This window comes from Chiloscyllium punctatum, chromosome 45 (genome assembly GCF_047496795.1).
Source record: "Chiloscyllium punctatum isolate Juve2018m chromosome 45, sChiPun1.3, whole genome shotgun sequence".
Lineage (NCBI taxonomy): Eukaryota > Metazoa > Chordata > Chondrichthyes > Orectolobiformes > Hemiscylliidae > Chiloscyllium > Chiloscyllium punctatum.
In genome coordinates this window covers 47,025,918-47,051,124 of record NC_092783.1, presented here as the reverse complement: position 1 = coordinate 47,051,124, position 25,207 = coordinate 47,025,918, and the positions used below count along the sequence as shown (strand labels likewise).

The following is a 25,207-nucleotide window of genomic DNA, read 5'->3' as shown; positions in this document are numbered from 1 at the left end:
TTCATTGTATGAACAACCATCGTAACCTCACTTTCCCCACCTCTCTTACTTTGTACCCATGTCCCCTTCTCCTAACAGTCACATGTAACAATTCCAAAGAACTAGGCTTTGCAAGGACGTGTTGTGGCTCTTCCTATTTCAAGCAGAGGATTGCAGGAAATCAAAAGTAAAAACTAAGAATGCCGGAAATATTCAGCACAACCGGCAACATTTGGCAGCAACTCCTAGACTGAGTAATACATCGATAGAATTAATTCAAAACTTTCATTTATGTATAAAGTGCCACTCGTGGACCCACAAAAAGTTATCAATCCATGTTATTTGTCAGTCATACTATTTGTTCAGTCACTCACTGTATAAAGTGCCAACATGTGGTCTGCCCTCAAAAGGAATTTTCACTTCTAGAAAAATGAGTTGTTCATACATGTAGGAAGAGACTGTGTTATACATTTCAAACAGGCAGTTTAAAAATACCTACTTGAGATCCGCATGCTCAAACAGGGGAATTAATTTACTGGAAACACTGTAAAAGGACTTGATCTCAGGTGGCTGGTAGCCTGTATCACTCCCTCTGTCAATCTTCCCTATCTCTTCACCAGTGACTGTTTCAGGAACTTTAAAGGATTGCAGGCTGCAAGCAGAAAGTACAATTCTAAATGACAAACAGGTAAATCCATTTCCATGTAATAGATGTCCTGATTAGGTAAGTGTTCCTCTTCTCACAGTGAGAAAAACTACTGACAAAATTGAACCTCTTTTATAAGCATTTTATTTCTTCAATTTCAACATGAATTGTCAACAAAGTCTGTTAATGAAAATCTGGTCATCACTTCAGGGAACTATTGTGCTGGTATGTCTTATTTATTTCCCCTTAAAATACATAGAATTAAACTGTATAAAACCTACAGTACAGAAACTATTGATTCAGTCCAACTAACCTACGGTGGTATTTCCAAACCACATGCCTCCTCCTACTCTAATTGCTACTTCAGTCTATATTGCTCTCAAATCCCTCAATTAGTTTCTCTTTCGTGTACGTGTCAAGTCTCCCTACGTGTCAATGCTGTCTATTTCAATTACTCCTTATGGTAATAATGTGAAGTTCAGAAAACATGTGGTCATACCTATGAAGGCAAGCAAGAAATTCTTGTAATTGCTGTAGAAATCAGTTATTTTAAATTTGGCAAACCTACCTATTATTTTAAATTTTAACAAAAGCATATTATACTGACTCCTGATATTTATTTTAACTTTGTAGCTTTTAAAAAAAATTATTACAGTAACCTTTCAATACTGAAAATAGTGTCAAAATATCTAGATAGGAGGAAGACGAGTGTGGAGAGGGAAGGTGGAGACGAGGTCTGAAAAAATAAACAATATTCTTACATAATTTTAACATTTACTCTTCTATTCCCTTGGCTGGGGGGAGTCCAAAACTAGACAGTATAAGTTTAGAGTGAGAGGGGAAATATTTAAAAGGGACCTAAAGGGCAATTTTTAACACAGAGGGCTGTGTGTGTATGGAATGAGCTGCCAGAGGAATGGAGGAGGCTGAGGTAATTACAACATTTAAAAGGCATCTGGATGGGTAGATGAATAGAAAGAGTTTAGAGCGATAAGGGCCAAATGCTGGCAAATGGGACAAGACTAATTTAGGACATCCAGTCAGCAAGGACGAGAAGGGTCTGTTTCCATGCTGTACAGCTCCATGACTATAAATGACAACCCTTAAAAAAAACTTCAGTCACATATCTTCTGTAAAAAAGAAATTTGTGTTGTTACAAGTATTCGTTATTTAATATTGAACATCAGCTCATTATCTTTCTGCATTTCTTGATTAATGTGATAACAGTAAAAGCATACAACTACATGCACAAGTACAGAACATCAGCAGGTATATATTAACTAATGCGAAACGTGCTACTACTTTAGTTTCATTCAACTGAAAAACTTATTTTTGATAAGAAAATGGGCTTTTGCCACAACCCAATTTTTTTCAAAAGAATACTAAAAAGTGAAGTTTACACAATACTTGTTCCACAAACAAGATCCAGAATCCAAATCCGCAAACCCAGAAAGATTTGAAATTTAAGACACTTTCTTTCTGATACAGGTATAGTTGTACTTGGACGACTCATCAATGTTTTTTTTATACACGTACTCTGCATGTTTCCAGTTCACACCAGTAATGCTTTCAACTCCTTTTGACAGTTCCTTCATCTGAAGTATCTGCCGTTGCTGCATGGTCAGTAGAAACTTGGAGAGCTGAGGACAAGATTGAAACAGATCAGTCCAAAACATAAGCAACTCAAATAGTTGTTTGGCAGAACAGAACTGGAGTACTACAGATATAAGACGATTTTGTCAAAACTTTTCATCTTGCACTCATCAAGATAATTTGCAAGAATAACATACTGTATAAATGTTATTTTTGCTGCATGAGAGAATACTGATTGACTGGCTAATGGATTCTGACTGGTCGAGGCATTGCCATGGATAATGCAGCAGTTAGACAATGACTGACAAGTTTCATTTAAATTGTAAACCAGGCAGGTTGAATCTGATTGGTCAAGGCATTGCACTAAGAAATGAACCAGACAATGGTAGTAACCCATTTTGTTGAGCTGAAATAGGTGTAGTGTGTAGACCTGTTCCTTCTGATTGCAAAAAGGGTTCCTTCTGATTGCAAAAAATGCAACTTTAAGTCCACAGCTGCTCCATATTATGAATCTGAGTGACAATGCTAAATTGGCCATCAGCCAATTCTTCACATACTCAAGATTATTTAGCAACCATTGACTATCCATGAAATTAGATCTAATATTAGACACTGCTTGAGTTTTGCAAGCATGGGCTAGTGTGTATGGTCAGCACCCTGTTTGTTGCAAACAGCTGAAGGAATATTTGATAAAAAGGTTAATCAATGCTTGGCAGTTAACTGTCAACCATTAGCTGAACAGTACGTTGTCCACAGTAATCCTGTCAATCAAAGTCCACTTGCCAATCAATCAGCACTCTCCTCTTACATAGTATAAATGATGTTTCACCTATACATTGATATTCTGTGATGTGTTCTGATTGGTTAGCAAATCTACTTGGACTGTTCAAGGTCTTGCCATAGGGCAAAACTGTTCCCTTGTACTATTATTTACTTCTCAAAGGCATGATGCCTGGATGTGATATTTCTGCCTGCAGAGGACATGTTTTGAAATTCTAGCACATGTAAGTGAGGCACATTGCAAGCCTGGCTAATAATCTTTAATTGGTTTAAAAAATATGCGAAGCAGCAGTTTCAAGCATTGATGCATTGTCCGTGGTAATGTCTTGAACAATCCAAGTTGATTCGCGAATCAGTCAGAATTCTTTTGTCGTACAGTATTAATTGCCGTTCCCTTTAAAAGTCAGCATTCACACATTTGATAGGTGCAAGATAAAGGTTTTGATACAACATCCCTTTTCTCAGCAACATTCAACTGGTGTACTTCTAAATAATTACACAGGCAGTCCGCGGGTTGTGAATGGGTTCCATTCTTGAACCTGTTCGCAAGTTGGAAGACAATGCAGGACAATATAGAATAGCTACATATATATATTTAGAGAAAGTTCATATGTCAGATCTTTAAAACCACACCCCTTTTTGGGAACGTGTTCAGAAGTCAGCTGCTCGTAAATTGGGGACCCCCCCCCCCATTTAACTGCATATTGAGGAAATCTTATTTTAGAAAAGTGGATAAGTATTTAAAATGATGGACACAGGAAAATAGGATTAGCGGATACTCTCCATCAACATATACAATTAGCATGGGTGCAAATGGACAAATGTCTCCTGTAGTGTAATTTTTGTAATTGTACAAAATTTCTACTGCATTTCCTTTATCTAGCCATTGTTTGAAACTTCTATCCATTAACTTACCTTTTTATAGCTTGACTTTTTGATGTCTAATTGTTGGCCTTCCGGGCTATGCAGGAACAAAATGGCACAAAAAATTAAAATAATTCTGCATAAATTATTGATTTGGATACAAGTGAGTAATAGTTAAGAATAAAAAAGGGCTCTCATCAGGCAGATGATCATCTTTGTCAAGCAGAAAATACATTTGATAGGAGTAATGGAGATGCTCTTTTGCATGGTGGAGTTAGAAGGTACAAGTTAATCCCTGGAGGCAGGCAACACCATAGAACTTTATCTACACAATCACTTAGTATTGTCAATGGTACCATTGAGATGCCAGTAATGTTGCCTGTCCAATTGTCACAAGTCTTTATAGTGCTACTAAAAGCAGCAATGCTGAAACATTTTTTTCTTTGTCATCTTTTATTGGTAAAGTGAGAAGAGATGTGTAATGTTTTCATCATGGCGACATGATGAACGAGTGATGTAATTGCATGATGGCACTGAATATTTAAAAGGCTGTCAGATCATTTAAGATACATGTACCCAAACAGTGGATTTGTCCAATTCTGAGGGGAAAAGTATCCTATATACATTTGATATTTCCATAAGCTATGTTCAGAATGACCATTCATTTATTTAACTTTTTAAGTGGGTATTAGCCTGACCATGGAACAAGGGCTCCAGTATTATTCTTCAATGTTTAGGAGGCAAGTCTTGTTCCAATAATAGGCACAATCAATTTAAAAATTAAAGCAGTCTTGCTCGTTTCTCAAAAATTAGGTTCAGAATATGAATATCTAATCCTTAGCTGGGCTCCTCTCATACTAGACTTTTAATAACAACAGTAGAATCTAGGTGCATAAAACAAGATGCAAAATCTCTATTCATATATTTTCTTTGAGCCATAAGCAGCAAAAAGCTCATTCAATGTTTTGTAAACAATTCCTTCCCTCACCCACCAATATGGAGTAGTAGCTTCAGTAGAAGCACAGTACCACTACAATCTAAAAATGAACAATTGCAATTATGATTGAAAATACAACACTTACCAACAGGGATATACATGAACCTTGAGAAAAGTACTTGTGAGCAGAGGCAAATCTGCTTTCTTCACTTTAAACTTCAAAGCATGAAGGAAACACTGAAGAAGGAGCTCATCCATTTGCTCTGGAGAAATAGAAGGGGGAAAATAAAGTTATTTTGCTCAAATGGAAAACGCAACTAGCCATTACAGAATCCAACACAATAGTATTCTGTGACGAAACTGACTTGACATTTCAGTTAACTGCAAGTCCCACTGGCTGTCAAGTTTCAGCAGGAAGAATTAAATTGAATGCACATGGGCATTCAATGAAAATAGGCAATTGCCCAGTGTTTAATATGGCTACATTACTGCTGGAGGCATCCAAACCTTTGCTACTTGCACCTTTCCATTGAATTTTAGAACATCTTTCATTTTTTTCCCTAAACAAGCACGTTATTCTATTTGAACCCTTCTAATACTTAAATTCTTTATCAAGCTTTCAAATTTACTTCCGTTTTATAACAAAACATCTTGTAGCTTTAAACAATACTATAGTCTACTCACATCAACGTTGCTCAATTTAAGTTTGCCTATCATTCAATTTTTAAATTCAATGCCAAATTTTCATGTTATTTGTTTATTACTAATTTTTCAATGATTCAGTCTTTTTGCAATAAATGATTACATTTTAAGGTGACTAAATTTGTAAAATATATCCTTCTTTTCACAAAATAAGACATAAATAAATCAATGTGGGCGGCACGGTGGCACGGTGGCACAGTGGTTAGCACTGCTGCCTCACAGCGCCTGAGACCCGGGTTCAATTCCCGCCTCAGGCGACTGACTGTGTGGAGTTTGCACGTTCTCCCCGTGTCTGCGTGGGTTTCCTCCGGGTGCTCCGGTTTCCTCCCACAGTCCAAAGATGTGCAGGCCAGGTGAATTGGCCATGCTAAATTGCCCATAGTGTTAGGTAAGGGGTAAATGTAGATGTAGGGGTATGGGTGGGTTACGCTTCGGCGGGGCGGTGTGGACTTGTTGGGCCGAAGGGCCTGTTTCCACACTGTAAGTAATCTAATCAATATAAAAGCTAGTTATGCAAAATTAAATCCTGACCACTGCAAGATGTCTTTTTTTTTTAAATGGAACAAGAAGTTGTCTTTGAAAATGACCAACTTTGTACCTTTCATTTTAGGGTAAAAATGCAAAGAAAGGATCAACTGATTTTTTTTTAAGCAGATGCAATTTTTGCGGAAAAAAGAAAAGCTGGCCACAGATTTCAGTGCATTATGACCATTCAAAAGTTGGTTAATACAATTATTTGGCTATTTTTTTTAAAACATCAATCTCCTACTGCTGTCCAGATATATAGTGTTTGAAATTATCTGGAAACTCATTAAAAAAAATCTATGAAAGAATACGTCACTTTTTATTGGACATCATTGGCAAGACTAGCATCTGTCACTTATGGTGCTTGAATGAGTGGCTCCGTTGACATTGAGGGCAGGCTACAGTCAAGTAAACAGCTGTGCATCTGGAGTCACAGAAAGGCCAGACCAGGTAAGACGGTATAATTTACCTCTGAAAGGACATTACTGAAGGAGGTGGGATTTTCATGATAATTAATAATAGTTTGTCACCAAAATGAACTTTTATTCCAGATTTACTGACAATGTAAATTCCACCAGCTCCCAGGATATGAATACCGCAGTATTAACATGGGTTGCTGGATTTACAGTCCAGTGATGTTTATCACTACATTACCATCACTCTTGGTTATGTGGAATTCCAAGATTTCTAAATGTTATGCAAGCAATCAGAATCTAAATGGATATCTTTTTAAAGGCCTAGACCAGATACAATTTTTCATTAAGCTATCTTTTATACTGTAACCTGAGTGTTAGATAATGCATCTTTCTAATTAAAAAAAACACTATCTCTTTCCTACCTTGTACAGTCCCAACGATTTTTGTAGTGCCGTGATCATTCTCAGTGTCGTGGTGGTGTTCACTGTCTTCTGTTATTTCTTTCAGATCGACAACGTCACCATCAGGAGCCTCTTGGTCACACACTTGAATGGTTGCTGAAGGCGTGTGTTCTGATTCAGTTTCCTCATTCAAACAAAGACTACGCATGTCAGGTGTATCCTTCTCTGTACTGTCCAGTTCTGCAGTCAGATTCTCAATATCATCTGCATCAAAAGCCACATCTTCCTTCTCTTCTCCTTTTTCCTCCTCCTGCAACTGATTTCTAATCCCCCCTGGGTCATGGGACATGTGAGGAATAACAGGTGGGCTAGTCTTTTCTCCAAATGCCCTTAAAAAAGAATAAATAATTTATTCGATTGAAAGAAAACACTTTCTCTTGCTATCATTTTCACACCACATCCTCCAATTAAACTAGCTGCCATGGTATATCCAAAGGGAGGTCCATAAATTTTCCATTTTGAATGTTGCAAAGTGGGGAAAGAAAGAGATAACACACTATTTCCTCACCCAGACAATCTAGCTGACAAGAAGAATTCATCATATACTGCACTTAAACATGAATCTTAGATATAGACTGTAATGTAGATAGTAGAATAAATGGGGGAAAAAGGCAAAGATCAATTTTTCAAAATTACAAAGATGACCATCAAATTAAAAGGAAAATTTGATATTCTTGTAAAACAATATTTACTAAGTTAAATTTAATTTTTTTAGTGTTATTTGTCACAAATTGCAGGGTGCTTTATTTTATAACATTAGCAGCTAAGCTCCAACAACAATCTAACCAACAGAATCTGAGATAGCCGTTTCAATGTTCTCTACATATTAAAAAAAAATATAAATCAACTAACTCTACAGTACAGTATGGATGGAATTCTGGTGGATTTAAAAGATCGCTTGGCACTACAATCGTAGAGGCAGGTTATCCCTGGTGAATATTCATTTCTCAGTCAACATCACTAAAACAGATTATTTGATCATGGTCTCATTGCTGTTTGTGGGAATTTGCTATCTACAAATTGGCTGCCATATTTGTACATCACTACGGTGACAACACTTCAAAAGTACGTCGTTGGCTGCAAAACATTTGAGGTATTTGGTTATCGCAAAAAACACCATATAAATGCAAGTCTTTCTTTTACTAATTTCTAGCTTCCACTCACATTGAGATCATTTCTACCATGATTCATTAATTCTTAATTCATATAAGCATACCAGTTAGAAGCAGCAATTAGCCATTCAGCCTCATGAGCTTGCTCCATTCATCACCTTCACTTCCTTTCTTTCATTTCTCTTTGCTTTCCCATTTTGTCAGCTCTGTTTGCCCACGGAAAATGTTTTCATTCTCCTCTCTGACTGCTGTGACATTTAATTTATCTTTCACAAACAGGTCTATGCCTCTGCCCACAACTACAGTGAGCAGCATGAATAGGAACACTGTAGACCATTCAACCTCTCGAACATGCTTTGCTACTTGCTCTGATACTTGCCATAATGCTATTTACCAAGTTTCCTTTCATATCTCCATACTTTACTTGGCATAAGAATTTTCAATTGGAGCGTTGAACATTTCAAATGAACATTTGGGGAAAGTAAGTTCCAGATTTCCATTATCTTTTGTAAGTCATACATATATATATTGAAAATTCACCGCAAACATAATAAATGCAAGGCAGAAGAATTGAAAAAACTATAGAAAAGCTAATAAATTGTAGGCAAAGAATCTTTATATTAAAAATTGTCAAAAAATTTAAGAAACGAAGTAGACTTTTTGTATGTAAGATAATGATAAAATGGTTGTGAAAATAAGGATGCAGACAAAAGGCTTTCTTACTGGATTGTGTGAATTCACTACATTAAAGTGTAACTCTCAAGCCAAAAACCCATTCTGAGAGGAATAAAATTTCAAAAACATTGGGCAATATCCTTAACCAAACTGAATTCTGGAAGATAATTAGATGGATATAAAAATGAGCACACCAAAAAAAAAAGTGGTAAGAATCTAATAATCACAAAGCTACTTAATTTGTGTTGAATTCAACAGCAGGCTGCAAGCAAATCATATTTTCTTATTTAAGATTCAGACAAATAGAAAAATTGTTGAAACTAAGTGACCAAAGCATGAAATTTGTACTGTTTCTATACAGTGGCATCCATTGACCGATACCACTTTCAAGCCAAAGTCGTGAAGAAAGGTTATACCCAAAACACTGAATTCTCCACCTCCTTATGCTGCCTGACTTGCTGTGTTCTTCCAGCCTCCTGCTTGTCTACTGTCAAGCCAAAAATATGTTCTGTCTACCACACAAAGGAGTCATGTAGTGTATGAATTTCAATGCCTGTGTGATGTCAGTTAAGAAGGCTCTACATTCCAATGATTAGATCATATACAATATCCCTTCAGCTGTTCACAACAGGCAGCATTCTGACCATCCTCATACTGCATTTGCAAAACTCAGAACATATTGTCTAACATTAGATAGTTCAACAGTAGTTGAACAATCTTAATCCCCAGGAATAACACTAACAACCAAATTGGCACTAGTCTGTAGCAACCAAAATATGATTGAACTTTACATTCAATATGAGGGAGGGAAGTAGGGCTAATACCATTTTTCTAAATTTAAATAATGACAACAATGAGGGCATACAAGCAGAGCTGCCTAAAGGAATTAGCAAATTAGATTAAAGAATAGGTCAACAGAGATGCAGTAGCAGACATTTATGAAAATGTATCAGAATAAACTCCAAGAGACAGATACATCTATGGCTAACTACAGAAAGGTAGTATCAAACTTTAAATAAAATGCACACAATTGTGCAAAGAAAGATTGCAGGTGGTAGGATAGAAGATTTGACAGAATATAGAAAACAGCAAATGATTACCAAAATATTAATGGGCAAAAAATTACAGTTCAAGAGCAAGTTTCCAGAAATATCAAAAACAAACATGATTTTCCGTAAATATTTTAAACAGTTAACAAAATTAGTATAGGAAATTAATCTGGGAATTAATAATGGAAAATAAGGAGATGGAAGTCGAATTGAACAGGTATTTCACATTGATTTTCACTATAAAGAAGTCAAGTAACATTTTAGGAGCAGCAGAAAAATCAGGAAATGAAAAGCAGTGAGGAAATCAGGAAAATCACAACCAACAGAGGAGTAGTAATGAGTAAAATGGGGAGCCAGTAAGTACCTGAGTCCTGATGGACTTCATCCTAGGGCTTTAAAACAAGTGGCTAGAGTCAGAGTCAATGCATTGATTTTAATTTTCCAAAGCTGGTTTTCCTATGACTACCACCTAGAAGAAGCGTAGAAAGAGAGCTGACATCATTGTCAAGTGACGAGAAAAAGCTTCCCATCTAAAGATGGTGATGCATGATGTAAAATCAAGTACCTTGTCCAACAGAATAATATACTTATTTTATTTTCTCCAATCAACTTCCCAATTGCTTCCAGGAGAAAAGGAATCAGATTCCCATGCAGGTCAGCCCCCACCCCATTCCTGGTTCAGATCTCCCACCCCACCCTGGAGTAGATGCCCTGCCTCCTGCTGCTCACAGAGCAGACACCCATCCCGCCTCTCCTGATGTTTCACCATCCCCCATGAATATATTATGGTTTTAATGTGTATTTTACCCTATTTTTAAAAAAAATAAATGTTTTGCCCAATCGGCTCAGAACTGTCACCTCCAAGCTGATAAATGCCTTGTGAGCCCTTGGGATTTAAAAAAAAAAGTTGAAACAATAGAAGCAGCATGAAGGGGAAGAGTCAGGCTACCACAGAACCAGAGTTTTAGATTAGATTTCCTACAGTATGGAAACAGGCCCTTCAGCCCAACCAGTCCACACCAACCCTCCGAAGAGTAATCCACCCAGACCCATTTCCCTCTGACTAATGCACCTAACACTATGGGCAATTTACCATGGCCAATTCACCTGACTAGTTTAGCTCTCAACCACTGCTGAGGTTTTGAAGCTGGCTGTGGAAGCTGACTTTCTTGCTGTCACAGCTATAAATTAGAGTTCTTTCCACCAGAATTTTCTTTTAATGTTCTTTCGTCCTGGACTGGAGAATCTATTTTACAAAATTTGTCTTTGCCAAGGATATGTTTACAGAATGTTTCTATATTGGAACAGATCCTGTTTAGTAGTTAGATAATCTATTATTCTGTTAAGTTCTCCAATAGAGTTGAAGTTAGACTAATTCTTCTTTCATTTGTTTGCATTTTAAGTGTTAAGTAAGGATAAAACGTGTTTTGCTTAAAGCAGAGTAGAGTAACCAATTGAATTACATCCGGAACACAGCACCTTACACTTGCCTTAAAAAGAAAAAAAGTTAGTCCCGGCTCAGAAGTATGTGGAACACACTGATGTCAGTGTTAGATAATTTTTGAGGCTTGTCCTGTCAAGTAATGTCACTTGCTGCCTCTGTATGCGTGGCAGCGATTTTGCGCTACCGATAATCACTCCATTTTCTAAAGACCGCTTCATTCGGGCAAGGTCCAATTAGATTGGAAAATAGCAAAAAAGGGAGAGAGAAAGCAGGAACCTATGTGCCAGTTAGCTTAACAGCTGTCATGAGGAAACTGTTAGAGGGTATTATTAAAGAAGGTATAACAGCACACTTGGATACATTCAAGGTCCTCAGGCAGTTAAACATGGTTTTCTGAAAGGGAACAGGAACAGAAATTGCTGTAAAAGCTTAGCAGGTCTGACAGCATTTGTGGAGAGAAATCAGTTAAAATTTTGCGTCAAGTTCCGAGGAAGGGTCACTTGACCCAAAACGTTAACACTGACTTCTCGCCACAGATACTGCCTGACGTACTGAGCTTTTCCAGCAGTTTCTGTTTTTGTTTCTGATTTACAGCATCTGCAGTTCTTTTGGTTTTTATTCTGTGAAAGGGAAGTTATGTTTGACCAGAGTATTTTTAGGAATACAGCTTATAGATAAAGGAGAACTGACACATGTACTGTACTTGGATTTCCAAATGGCATTTGATAAACTCATATGGAAAGTTAATGTGGAAAAGCTTGGATTTTAAGAGATAGCATACTGAAATGGATAGAAGATTAGTTGGTTAACAACAGTGTAGGTACAGAAATGTCTTTTTCAGGTTAAATAGATGCAATGAGTGGTGTGCTACAGGGATCAGTATTGGCATCCCATCTTTTGCAAATTTAAATGACTTGGATAGAGGGAGGGAAGATACATTTGCTATGTTTTCTGCTGACACAAAAACTGGTAGGAAAGCATGTTGTGAAGTGACATAAGGAGAGACACAGAGTGGGTTAAGTGAATGGCAAAGATCTGGCAAATGGAATAGAATGTGAAATGTCTATTTTGGCAGGAAGAGTAAAAATGATTTAAATACAAAGTGGTGAGAGATTGCAGAGTTCTGAGATGCAAAGATATCTGGGTGTTCCAGCTTGTGAATCACAAGGGTTAGAATGCAGGTACAATCGATTCTGATATAACACAATAGTTCCATTCTTGTTTGATCTCACATTATTTGAAAATCATGAACTGCTGTGCCTTTTAAACTAACAGAGCCGAAATTGCATTATAGCCAATACAGACAAGGAAAGGTTATGTTTAACAAAAAAAAGTTTAAATTCTTCAATCGCATTAAAGCCAATTCACGATGAAGAAACACACATAATTGCAGAACAGACTGTACAGCAAGTAATTAAGAAAGTTAATTGAGTGTTATCATAAAAAAAGTCATGAGGTTATGCTTCCATTACACGATTTTGGATGAAAACGTAGGTGGTCTGATTAATAAGTTGGCAGGCGACATATGGATACTAAGGAAGGTTGTCAAAGGATACAGCAAGATATATAATCAGTGGAAAGTTGTGCTGAGAAACGGAACATAGATTTTAATCTGGGTAAGTGTGAGATGATGCATTTTGGAGGTAAAGTGCAAGAGGAAAGTACAGTAAGTGGCAGGATCCTCAGAAGCATTGATATATAGAGGGATCTTGGGGTGCAAGTCTATAGCTCCCTGATGTGGCAACACAAATGGATGATATGGTAAAGAGGCATATGGCACGCTCACCTTCATTAGTCAGAACATGGAGTACAAAAGTTGCAACTGCATAAAACTTTAGTTAGGACACATCTAGCCTGTCCATTCCCAACAGGATTTTATATGTTTCTATGAAATCCCCCCCTCATGCTTCTAAATTCCGGTGAGGACCAGCCCAGTCATATGCAAATGAATGCAATAGATAGTAAATTAATGACACAATTAACAGATATTTTGTTAAAATGTTTCAAATAAATTACCATATTTTAAATATTATTCTTAATGTCATATAGTATTTACAAATATAAATTGAATACTCTCCATTCTTACCATAACAGATCCAGATATGTATGGAGAGTGGTGACGCCCTTTCCTTTCATACCAGCTGCAAGCATATCTGCTGTTGGCATAGTGACTAAGCCTATTGCCACTGGAGCTCTGCAATAAATGGATCAAAAAAGACAAAATAAAACGAACTATTTTTAATTTAAATGGGATTATGTCCCAAGTTGCTTGCAAAAGCTTGTGTATCTCTTTTAAAAAAAAATTATTTCTTGATTTGTTTTCTGGCCTTTGGGCTACAAATGTTTCAATTTATTTTGCTTTTGAACCATCACAGTACTGCAAAGAGGACAGCTTTATTTCACTTGGCTGCAAATGACTACACAGATGTATATCAACTAGTAAAATCTATAGAACAGCAAAAATATCAGAGAAAGAAAACACTGGGCCAACAATCAACAAGTTAAATTGTCATCTCTGTGCTTTTGCCTTCTAATCTACGATGTTTATGTAGTGTGCATAGTTCAAGCCTTATTAAACTGTCTAAAAGAAACAAAGATGGCAAAAAATTGAACTTCACAAAAGAGATAACAAATTGACATTTGAAGTGTAGTATATTACCTGTTTTCAACAAGGTTAATGGCACAGAGATCTCCCTGTTGTAGCTCAGGAAGACCAGAAGGTGGCACAACCACTCCAGGCAACATAAGATCTACAACAGCAAAATAATTTAGACTTAAAACTTACAGTGAATCCAAATGTTCAATTAGCAAATTCTCATTAGAAAACATTGTAATCAAATACAAAACATTTTAATTGTATGAGCAATTGAATGATGAATACAAATGATCCAATCACAAATTTAATATTTTCAGGAAATGGTTATAAGACTAAAATATAGTAATATTTTAAGGGCGAACTAAAGCAAGACAAGTTAAAATGATTTACACAATCAGTACATTGTCTCTAGAGGTTCTACACTGGTCAGGCTTCTAATAGCATGCTGTGTACAGTTTTGGTTAACTCACTCAAAAGAGAAAGGGACTTTCATGCATTGAATAAACTAAAAATGACAAGAATGATCTCAGGTAAGAAATGGTACAAAGAAGCTTAATCTCAATCAGTGAGCAAGCTGTCTTGCTTGAGATATCTTTTGTCCTCTGAAAGCTACATTACGTTTTTAGAAATTGAAACAGATAAGTAGACTTAATTATCACATAACTAAATGTTTTTGATGTTCATAATCTTGTGAGAAACAGCAATTTATAAAACAAATTTTAAAATTAAAACCAGAGAAACAGCAGTACAAAAAAACTGACAGATTACTCAAAAAACTAATTTCTGTAACTAAAACATGAAATAAAAAGATACAAAACTAAAATTATTTCTCGGACTTATCTCCAATATTATCTGAAACCCTGAATTAGACTGTCATGTTATAAATCTCAAAGGCAAAACTAACCTTATGAACATAATCTTGACATCACTAAACTATCTTCTAGCAATGTTTCCCTCATATTTGAATATGTTTTGTAAGTTTAAAATTATAATGGATGCTTTTCCCCCCACTGTATTGGATTGTCCTGTTGCTTCCAAGTTTCTCAGCTACAATAAAAACAAGTTGTATTTACTATCTTATGTGTAAGAGAATGCTCCAAAGTGCTTTAAGGGAGTGTCATTCAGGAGGAAGACCAGCAGTGCAATGGAATCAATACGGAGATATAAAAAAAACTGGCAATATTGGATGTGATATTGGTTATACACCCCAAATGATTTTCTTTTGAATTGTTTATTGAAATATTAAATGGCAACTGATCCAAAAGTTATATTTTCTAGGTACCCAAATGACATTGTCAAAAACGATCTAGGTCAGAATCCTGACTTGGTGGATATGGGAAGACAGCATGGCATGTAAGGCAATACTAGGGCTAAAGATATCAGTGCTTCTGTAATTTTGGCTTGTTGTGGTCCTTCTGGTTTAAATTCCTCCACCATATTTGGCTGCACTTTCAGTTGCAGGACTCAAAGATCTGGAATACACTCCTAGCGTACGATTAACTTGTTCTTTTTCTTTGAAGCATTTCTTAAACTTACCTCTGTGACCAAGCTAACCTGATCTCTCTCTATACGGGCCAATTTGTTTTACAAAGCACATGTGAAGCACATTTGATGTTTTATTAAAAGCAGTCTAAGTTGTTGCTGAAATTTAAAGAAGGTGCTTTCTTCCTAAAAATAGAGAACTTTTGTGACTTCTATGAAATTGGCGTCTTCCATTAAATTTCCCAAAGGTGTATCGCAAAACATATTCCAATAAAATGAACTCAATGAATTGTGATGACCACTCCATAATTAGTGGTGAAATAGACTAGAAAAATTACAATATTAAATAAATAGTCACAAATTTATCAACTGGAAGAAAAACAAAACATAATTTACAGAGGAGACTGATACATTTGAAAGGCAGTGATTTTAAAGATTTTGATCTTAAAGTAGAATTAAAGATATGAATAAGTTCCCTAACATTTAGCTCTCACCTCAAGTTTTGCTTATCTGTACACACTCAAATTAATATAGAATCAAAAAAAACTGTGAACTAATACATAGGCTGTAATTATTTTAATTCTGTCTCTTTACAGCATGTTTTTTGTGCCTCTGGGTTTCAGGCACCTCACCTGCTCCTCCAGCCAGTTTTGTCAATACAGCAGGCCATGTTGTGAAAGTAACCAGAAGATCTGGGCAAGACCACAGGGTATACACTGTTCAACAGAAATAAACAGATTAAATTATTAAACCACAAAAGACATGGGGTGGAAGGAATTCTGATGTTGGTCAGTACTGTGAAATGAGTGCTATCAGATCAACCGCCCAGTGAACAAATCTCCTCATTTTCATCAGGAAGGATGTAACACAGCAACTGATCCAATGTTATCCATTTTAAACTAGCCCACACAAAAAAAAATCACACAATCAGAACAATTCACACAGACATGCTACAGCATGGATGGAATTAGGCTGAATGCGGAGGTCCTTACAATACCCTTTACATTGCTGTTCATGGCAAGAGGTTACTCAAATGTCACAAACAGTAAGCAGCTTTAGTCATTAGTGACTGATAATGGACATAATCACAGGACAGGCTTTCACCTTTTCAGTCTTTTACTGTAACAAAGTACAATTTACATGAATTAAACATTACTGAACAAGTAAGTAATACATCAAAAAAAAGATATGAACGACATATGGCCATGCAATTCCTCTCGCTGTGTACTGCACTTATGCAGTTTTAAAGCTCAACCTCAAATTTTAGAGTTCAACTCCAAGTGAACTTTTTCTAACTTTATCCTGGGTATATGGTTGAAAATATAAATGTTTGCATAACAGGTGCAACTGTAGAAGACTGAACCAAGTTATTGAGAATCAGTACTTAGCTGATAAGTATGCTGTGAGCATGGGAACTTGTGAACTGTCTGATTAGCATAGAACAATACTTGGACTAGCTACTGGGCACCCTGGTTTCTGGTCAATTGCCTCACATGGTTTCTTAAAGCGGGGAGACAAGTTAATTGTTTTGATGATAAGAAAGGAAGATAAATTAGTACAGCAGATAGAAAAAAGATCTAAAAGAAAATGGATTGCTCAGATCTACCTCAGATCTGAGAGCTACAGAAGGCTGAGCATAAAACATTGAAGAAACGAGTCAAGTTTGATACAAATCTGCTCGAAATTCGTATGCTGTTTGTTGGCCCACAGCTGAAGCCAGAAGTATAACCTGTTAGGCAGTGGCAATTTTTATCATGTTTATTATATCATATTTCATACTTACCAAATCTTCTGACTTTGCTACAATTTGACAGCCTTGCTGTAAAACTTGTTGAACACATTCAAATTCCTTACACCACTTAGATTGATTCTTCCAGATGTCACTTCCACCAGCAATGGCCAATTTAGTGACCTGTTCATTAAATTTTCAAATGTTCCTTCTGTCCCATCTTCTTCGTTTGAAATAGAGCCAGTGCTCATTGTTTTCCCACTAACATAAATACAGTCTTTCCCCTGCTATTCACAGCCACTGCTTTACGTCTCTCCCCTTCCCTTCCATTCAGCCAGAGGTTTAGCATGATCATCATTACCCAATCCAAAACATAATATTTTATTTTACATTTAAAAAGAGAGATTGATTAAAACATAGGCCTGGATATTCCAATGGCCTACCAGTTGTTGGAGCAGACCAGAGATGTAAGTCAGAAACATGTGGAATCACAGATGCAGTGGACTCTGTGTAGATTCCAATGGGCAATTCTTATATGTCTGGAACTCTCCAAAAGAATCCATTAAAAAGGTGGAAAATTTAGAAGGTTCCACGCCCATTAATAGTTACTGAGGAAAGGTCAATGATTAAAAATCGAGCCTGAACCTTGTGTTACAATTAGGATAACACCCAATTTATCACACACCCTCAAAACTACACCACCTTGACACGTGACATTCAAGGCATCAATGTGGACTTCAACAGTTTCCTCATTTCCCCTTCCCCCACCTCACCCTAGTTCTAAACTTCCAGCTCAGTAACTGTCCCCATAACTTGTCCGGACTTGTCCTACCTGCCTATCTTCTTTTCCACCTATCCACTCCGCCCTCTCCTCCTTGACTTTCATCCCCTCCCCCACTCACCCATTGTACTCTATGCTACTTTCTCCCCACCCCCACCCTCCTTTAGCTTATCTCTCCATGCTTCAGGCTCACTGCCTTTATTCCTGATGAAGGGCTTTTGCCCGAAACATTGATTTCAAAGCTACTTGGATGCTGCCTGAACTGCTGTGCTCTTCCAGCACCACTAATCCAGAATCTGGTTTCCAGCATCTGCAGTCATTGTTTTTACCACGTGACATTCCCAGACCACTAACAACCACTACGCACTGTACTCAGCCCTCAAACAATCCACTAGCATTCTCTCCTTTGCCACCCTGAACTTCACTGCAGCCTTGGTTCAAACATGGACAAGAGCTGAATTCCAGAGGTGAGGCAAGAATGACAGCCCTTCAAATCATGGCTGAACTTGACATCAAGGAGCCCTTGAAAAACTAGAATCAATGGTTATCAGGGACAAACTCTCTGCTCGTTAGAGTCAAACCTGGAAGATGGTCATGGTTGTTGGAGGTCAGTCACCTCAACAAGGAGTTCCTCAGGTTAGTGCGCTAGGTCCAACCATTTTCAGCTGCTTCATCAATGACCTCCCCTCCATTAATGGTTAAAAGTGGGGATGTTTCTGATGAATGCGCAATATTCAGCGCCATTCGCATGTCTTCAGACCCTGAAGCAGTCCATGTTCAAATGCAACAAAATCTGTAATGTCCAGGCTTGGCTGACAAGTGACAAATAACATTCATACCACACAAATGCAAGCAATGATCCTTTCCACTAAGAGATAACATAACCACTGCCCTTTGACATTCACGTGTGTACCATCTACAAGATGCACTGCAGAAATTCACCGAAGTCCTTCGACAGCAAATTCCAAATGTATGACCACTTCCATCTAGAAGGACATGAGTAGTAGGTACCAGGGAACATCACCACCTGTAAGTTCCATTCCAAGCCAGACGTTATCCTGAAAAATTTTCCTTCACTGTCACCAGGTCAAAATCTTGACAGTTCCTCCCTTCGGGCATGGTGGGTCAACTCACAGCATGTGGACTACAGCTGTTCAAGAAGACATCCCAATACTACCTTCTCAGGAGCAACTAAGTATGGGCAATAAATACTAATCAACCAGTGACACCCAGGTCTGACTGAATTAAAAAAGGACAGCTCTGTGATAGAATGAAATGGTGCTTTAGATTGACAGATGGAGTCTGTGCATATGGTGGCTCTTGGCACTGATTATGGATCACTGCATGCAGTGAGTACAGCTGGCTGATAAGTTTTGTACATCACTGAGATATCTGTGAACCTGGGTGGATTCAAGACATGAAAAATGAAACTTCAGTTGGAAGCCATGCAGTCACTGAGGGAAGAGATGTGGCTGCTGAAGCAAGTTTCACAAAGACTGTTATCAAACACTAGGGGGGAGAACAAAAGTAATGATGATAAAGGAGAAGAAAAATTCAAACAGAAACCCTGCCTGACAGTGGAACAGAAATTCTTCAAAATGGGCATATCCTTCAAGGCTCACTGAACTCAAAACATCAATTCTGCTTTCTCTTCACAGATGCTGCCAGTCCTGCTGAGTTTCTGCTCTTTGTTTTATTTTAGTGCTTAATTCATTGTCACATCTTTTCCAGGTGTGCCAACCTTGAAGGGTCACTAGACTCAAAGTTAAATCTCCTTTCCCTCCACAGATGTTGCCAGTCCTGCTGAGCTTCTCCACAATTTCTGGCTTTTGTTTCAGATTTTCAGAATCCACAGTTCTTAGTTTTATTCCTGTTTGGTTAACTGGTTACACAAAAAAGCTCCATAGTCCTATGAAATTTTATTTAACAATTTCCCTTTAGCAATTTTTTTTTTAATAGATTCCTTAGGTGGTTTCTGGATGCATGGGAATTGCTCATCAGAATCTTCCATTTTCTGGGCAATTCCTATGGAGTCTTCTGTGTCTGGTTTCCATACACATCTGACAAGTAACTCCAGTCTCCCCTCCTTCAATGTCTGTCTATCTGGTTATCAGAACATCTGGGCCATTGTCTATAGAAGAAAGAACCATTACCAAATCTACTTAAGGTGGGCATTTTACCAAAAATTAGTAAATTACAAATTTGTTTTACTACAGTCACATATACTTTGCTCATTGGCCAGAAAGTCATCATTGAAGCAGATCTACTTGAACTCTTCACGTTATTTTTAATACTATTAATTTGTGTCCTGCAATATTACAAAATCATTTACATATCAGTTAGTTTTTGGATAATATTTATGATAAATGGAATTTACATTATAATAGAAAAAGATCTGTTTGTTTACTCAAACAGTAGTGCTGACGGACAATCAGGATGGTTATGAAACAAAGTAAAACCATTCCAGAAAATCTCGTGGTACAGAGTGCACAAAAAAAAATCGCACAAAGAACACCACTGCCTACTACTGATGGCCACTTCACACACAGCAAAATACACCTACATTCCTTACCTGTCTCATACCTTTTCATTTTCTAGGCTTGTATTCATGGTGTTGTTCCTATTTCCCTCTCCTTACATCAACAGAGTTTTCTTATCACTGCTCTTGATTATCCTATTTTGGTCAGTTATGTTTCTCTCCTCCTGTGTGTTTTCTGCTAGAGGTGGCACACAAGGAGAGGTGCCCAGACTAGCCTCCAGTTTACCATCACGGGTGGCAGGAACAATCTGACATTAATTATGGCTTGGTGTTACTGAAGGCATCAACTAGGACTGCCAGCCAGCACCAGGGAAAGATGCAGTTGGGGGCATATCTTGGTATCAGGAGGTGAAGTAGGACCAAGTCAGAAACAAAAACAGAAATTGCTGGAAAAGCTCAGCAGGTCTGGCAACTCTGATGTTAGTCACAGATATTAACGTTTCGGGTCCAGTGACCTTTCCTCGGAACAGTTCTGAGGGTGGGTCACCAGACCCGAAACATTAACTTTGAATTCACAGGTGCTGCCAGAACTGCTGAGCTTTTCTAGCAACATCTGTTTTTGTTTCTGATTTACAGGATCTACAGTTCTTTCAGTTTTATTTGTTTAGGACTGAGTCAGGTCAGGTCAGGTGAGGTGATGCTAGATGGAGCTTGAAGCTCCAAATATTGTAAAACAAGTGTGTAAATTACATTTGACACGTGACAAACTGTTACCATTCTGGCAGTGAACAGTTATGAAGATTGTTTATCAACATGGTAACGACCATGGTTTATAAATTCTTAAAAACACTATTGATTTCACCTCCACTTAAACCTCCCACCTAACCAATTATAGTATTGTTAGAAAATATTCCCAAATAAACAACCTAATAAAATATTCACTATAATAGACTACTCATCAAAATCAAATTACACCTATGGATGCGCAGACAAGAGAGTCAATGCAGACAGAGTAAAAAGCCCTTAAAGGATGATATTTGAATACAATAAAAAGCTGGAAAGAACACAATCAGACCTGTAATGAGCATCCCAAACAAAATCTCTCTGGTCAGAGCAAAAGAATTGGGTAGACATTCTCAATTGTACAACACAGTCTCCAACTTTGGCTGTTAATAAGTAATTCTGACACAAGGATTCTGAGCAAAAATTCAAAGTAAGCTCCCTTTCATACCCGAGCAAAACGTGTTACATTTGAGAGGCCAAACAGAACTACAGGGTTGTGGATATTCCACAATTTTGTCACAAACAACAGTTTTGCGCTTTTTATGAATTTGCTGTCAGCAGAAAATAAAAGTTTTGTAAAACACGCACGCACCTGTTGGATAAAGTCTCCTGTTCATTTCAAAGAAGATGGGGTTCTTATTCAAAACATAGGCAGTCACCACGTCTCCTTTATGCAAATACATTTTCACCACATTGAGCTCCTCCTTGTTTGGTATGAGATGTGATAGCTCAGCACCAGATAAAGATGGAAAGGCAGACTGTACATCAGCCTTGAGCTTCCTCCTAGGGAATGATAAGAAATTTGGGTGGGTTGATTAAAATTACAATTCTCCTTGCTTTGCTGAAATATTAATTTCAATCATAACCTTATATTTGAATTTCCATCTTCAAAGTGTGTAATTACATTGCACACATTGGAATGAGACTGAACTTTCTTGTTCTCTCGACTTAGAGGACTGCATTGCAATGGCTTGTTCTAACCCGTTTGTATAGTTTCCATGAAAAGCTTATTTCCAAGTACAATGTTATGCTGACGTTTTTAGTCTACTTAGCAGTCCATGACATGAAATAGGAATCATATAATATATCCATATAATTCTGTGCTCTATTATTTGTAGCAGAACAGTCACATGCAGTACTTCAAAACAAATGACTTGTTAATAAATTATTTTTCCTTTCTAACTTTACAGTTGCTCATGCTCCAAATCTATGACATTGTCATCAACTGAAAACAATCAATTAAATACGGTCTTGGAATTTCTGAAGTTAATGCTCACTTTCAAACACCATAGGAAAAAAAGGGAGTACTAGTAAAATTTGTAAGTCTGAGAGCAGTTTACCACCCATCTAGTTATGGATCCTAAATCTGTTTTAATTGAATTAGCCATTCAGAAAGAGCTTTATTCAAATCAGACATGAAGAATGAGTTTTATCACAGATGGTGTGTCTTATTATAGAATGAAACAGTTAAAAGATCAGAACACTATCTTATATTTTATTCCATTATTGTTAATATGCATTCTTGAAAAAAAATACAATTTCAATCAACAGTTATAAATATTGGTTAAATTCATAATGTGTTAAAATATGGACCTATCACCGAGTATAAGTCCCACACAGCCCTGTCACCTAAGACATTTGGATAGAACAGCCTCTCATTTATCTGTGCAATCTACATGGCCTAAATTAACTTCACAAGTGAGCTGCTTTAAAATTAGACCATAACATGCAGGAACAGAATTAGGCCAATTCAGCTCAGAGTCTGCTCCACCATTCAATCATAGCTGATATGTTTCTCAACCTCATTCTCCTGCCTTCTTCCTGTAGTCCTTGATTCTCTTACTAATCAGGAATCTGTCAGTCTTGGTCTTAAACACACTCAATGATTTGGCCTCCACAGCCTACTGTAGCAATGAGTTCCACAGATTAACCGCCCTCTGGTTGATGAAATTCCTTATCTCAGTTTTCTTCACATTGAGGCTGTACCCTACCATCCTAGAATCTCCTCCCAGTGGAAGCAGCTTCTCCACGCCCTCTTTATACAGGTGATATCGCTGACAGCAAAGTATATTAAACAAAAGGTGTAAGAGTTATAAAATTAACAGCTTAAAAATGTGTTGCTGGAAAAGCACAGCAGGTCAGGCAGCATCAAAGGAACAGGAGAATCGATGTTTATGCCTGAAACATCGATTCTCCTGTTCCTTTGATGCTGCCTGACCTGCTGCGCTTTTCCAGCAACACATTTTTAAGCTCTGATCTCCAGCATCTGCAGTCCTCACTTTCTCCTTATAAAGTTAACAATCAATCAATCTCCAAGTGTATTACTTGATGCTTTGAACATCAGCAATACAAATTTTTTTCTTCTCCATACTTGACCCAAACACTGCCAATTTTGATCTATCGGCATGTACATCTCAACAGTAAAGTACTCAGCTACCAAACAATCTCTGTCATAATTGAGTTCTGGATCAAAGTGCAGACAATGGACCAAAAATGGCACGTTGCTTCTAAGTGAAAATGTATTGCCCATTTTGTTGATGTGAAATTATTTAAAGATACCATAAACTGAAAATGCATTTAAGTACCCTGACTCCCACTATCTAAAGTCAAACAAAAACTGATGGCAGAAATGCCTTCCCTCCACCTTCACTCATCTAAACTCAAGTAAAAATGTTTACAGGATTTCTTCCTTACCAGAAATTTACCCCACATACTTTCCATTTCAGTGTGGTTTTAGGCTTCCAAATACTGGAACAAATCAACCATACATATTTGATCTTTTTGATAATAGCTTTTCCATTTTTCTATAATCTAAGTAGTTATAGCAGGAAACATAGAAAAGTTCAAGGTTATCAGCAAGAGTCAACAGGTTTTTAAAGACAAATCATATTTAACCAATTGGAATTCTGTGAAGTAGGAATGTGCTGTAGAAAAAGGGGAAACTGTTAGATATAGTGTACTTAGATGTTTAGAAGATTATTTTGAAGATTATTTTGGAAAATAAGAACTTGTGTTATTGAGTTTCCCAAACTGTCTTCGACTCTGACCCCATTTTACAGGCATGAAAATTAATGAGACCCAGTGAGAACAAGGGCACGTTACAGCATTAGCATGCCTGTTGTAACTTGGTCAGAACATCATGACAACTCTTACTGTTTTTAATTTCACAATCCCAAAATATTAACTCACAAGCTCTGCTTGGGTCTGCATTGGAAAGCCCTGGTCCAAGAACGCACTATATTGACAATAGGTAGAAGATTGGCTAACTAACAGGAACCAGTGTGTATCTATGAATAGATCACTTTCTAGTTAGCAAAATGTAAGAGTGCCACAGACAGCAGCGCTGAAGTCTAAACACTTTGAAATTTATGTAAATGATTTGGATGAAGGGTCCAAAGGTATGGTTGTTAAATTTGCTTTTGCTGCCAAGATTGGGTAAAAAAAGGTGAAACAAGCTGGATGCATGAAGTAGTGTGCAGCAGCTTAGGGCTGGAGTGGAGTGGATTGAAGGCATGGAGCCGTGTGCTGTGGCTGAGGGCCAGAGCGGAGCAGGCTGGAGCCGAATGGCTGAGAGCTGGAGCGGAGTGGATTGGAAGCATAGAGCAGAGCAGTATGGTTGTTGGAATGGGGACCAGCATGGGCAGAGTGAGACTTGCAAGGTCGGTCAGACCATGTGTGGAAGCCTCTGTGCGAATTTACTGCAATGTAATGTTTATCTGTTTTTTTTATCTTCTTGTATTTTTTTTTAAACTAAATGTCTTAAACAGGTAAATGTAACTTACCTTAAACAGGTAAATGTAACTTTTTTCTTCTTTATTTATTCTTTTGTAACAAAAATTTGTATCTCAGTACTTTGCCCCTCATGGTGTCATTTTAGGCACAGTACAACACTGAACTTTTTACTGTACTCCTGTACTTGAGTACACATGACAATGAAAACTAATAAGTTAAAAAAGTAAGTTGTGACAAAAGGACAGAAGGAAACTACAAAGGCATGTGGATAGGTTGAGTGAGTGTACAAAAATCTAGCAAAAGGATTGTAATGTTCGACAATGTGAAAATGCCCATTTTGGCAGGATGAAAGAAAAAACAAGCTTTATGTTCTGAGATTGCCGAGTTCTCTGTTGATGATGGGTCTGGTATACTAAATGCATGTATCAAAGAAGATTTATTC

At 37.3% G+C, this 25,207-nt stretch overlaps 1 protein-coding gene across 7 annotated transcripts in view; it reads right to left on the bottom strand.

The window, feature by feature from the left end:
• Positions 1 to 25,207, bottom strand: part of eif2d (eukaryotic translation initiation factor 2D) — a 41,003-nt gene that overhangs the window by 14,262 nt on the left and 1,534 nt on the right. For 3 of the 7 annotated variants that reach the window (XM_072563669.1, XM_072563674.1, XM_072563671.1), the window contains exons 2-10: positions 21,626 to 21,816; positions 15,894 to 15,977; positions 13,843 to 13,933; positions 13,270 to 13,377; positions 6,865 to 7,232; positions 4,945 to 5,062; positions 3,914 to 3,959; positions 2,162 to 2,265; positions 479 to 631 (exon numbers count right to left, since the gene is read on the bottom strand). In XM_072563669.1, coding sequence (XP_072419770.1) covers positions 479 to 631; positions 2,162 to 2,265; positions 3,914 to 3,959; positions 4,945 to 5,062; positions 6,865 to 7,232; positions 13,270 to 13,377; positions 13,843 to 13,933; positions 15,894 to 15,977; positions 21,626 to 21,816 — 1,263 coding nt within the window. The other 4 variants (XM_072563672.1, XM_072563673.1, XM_072563670.1 and 1 more) reach the window with 4 other exon arrangements.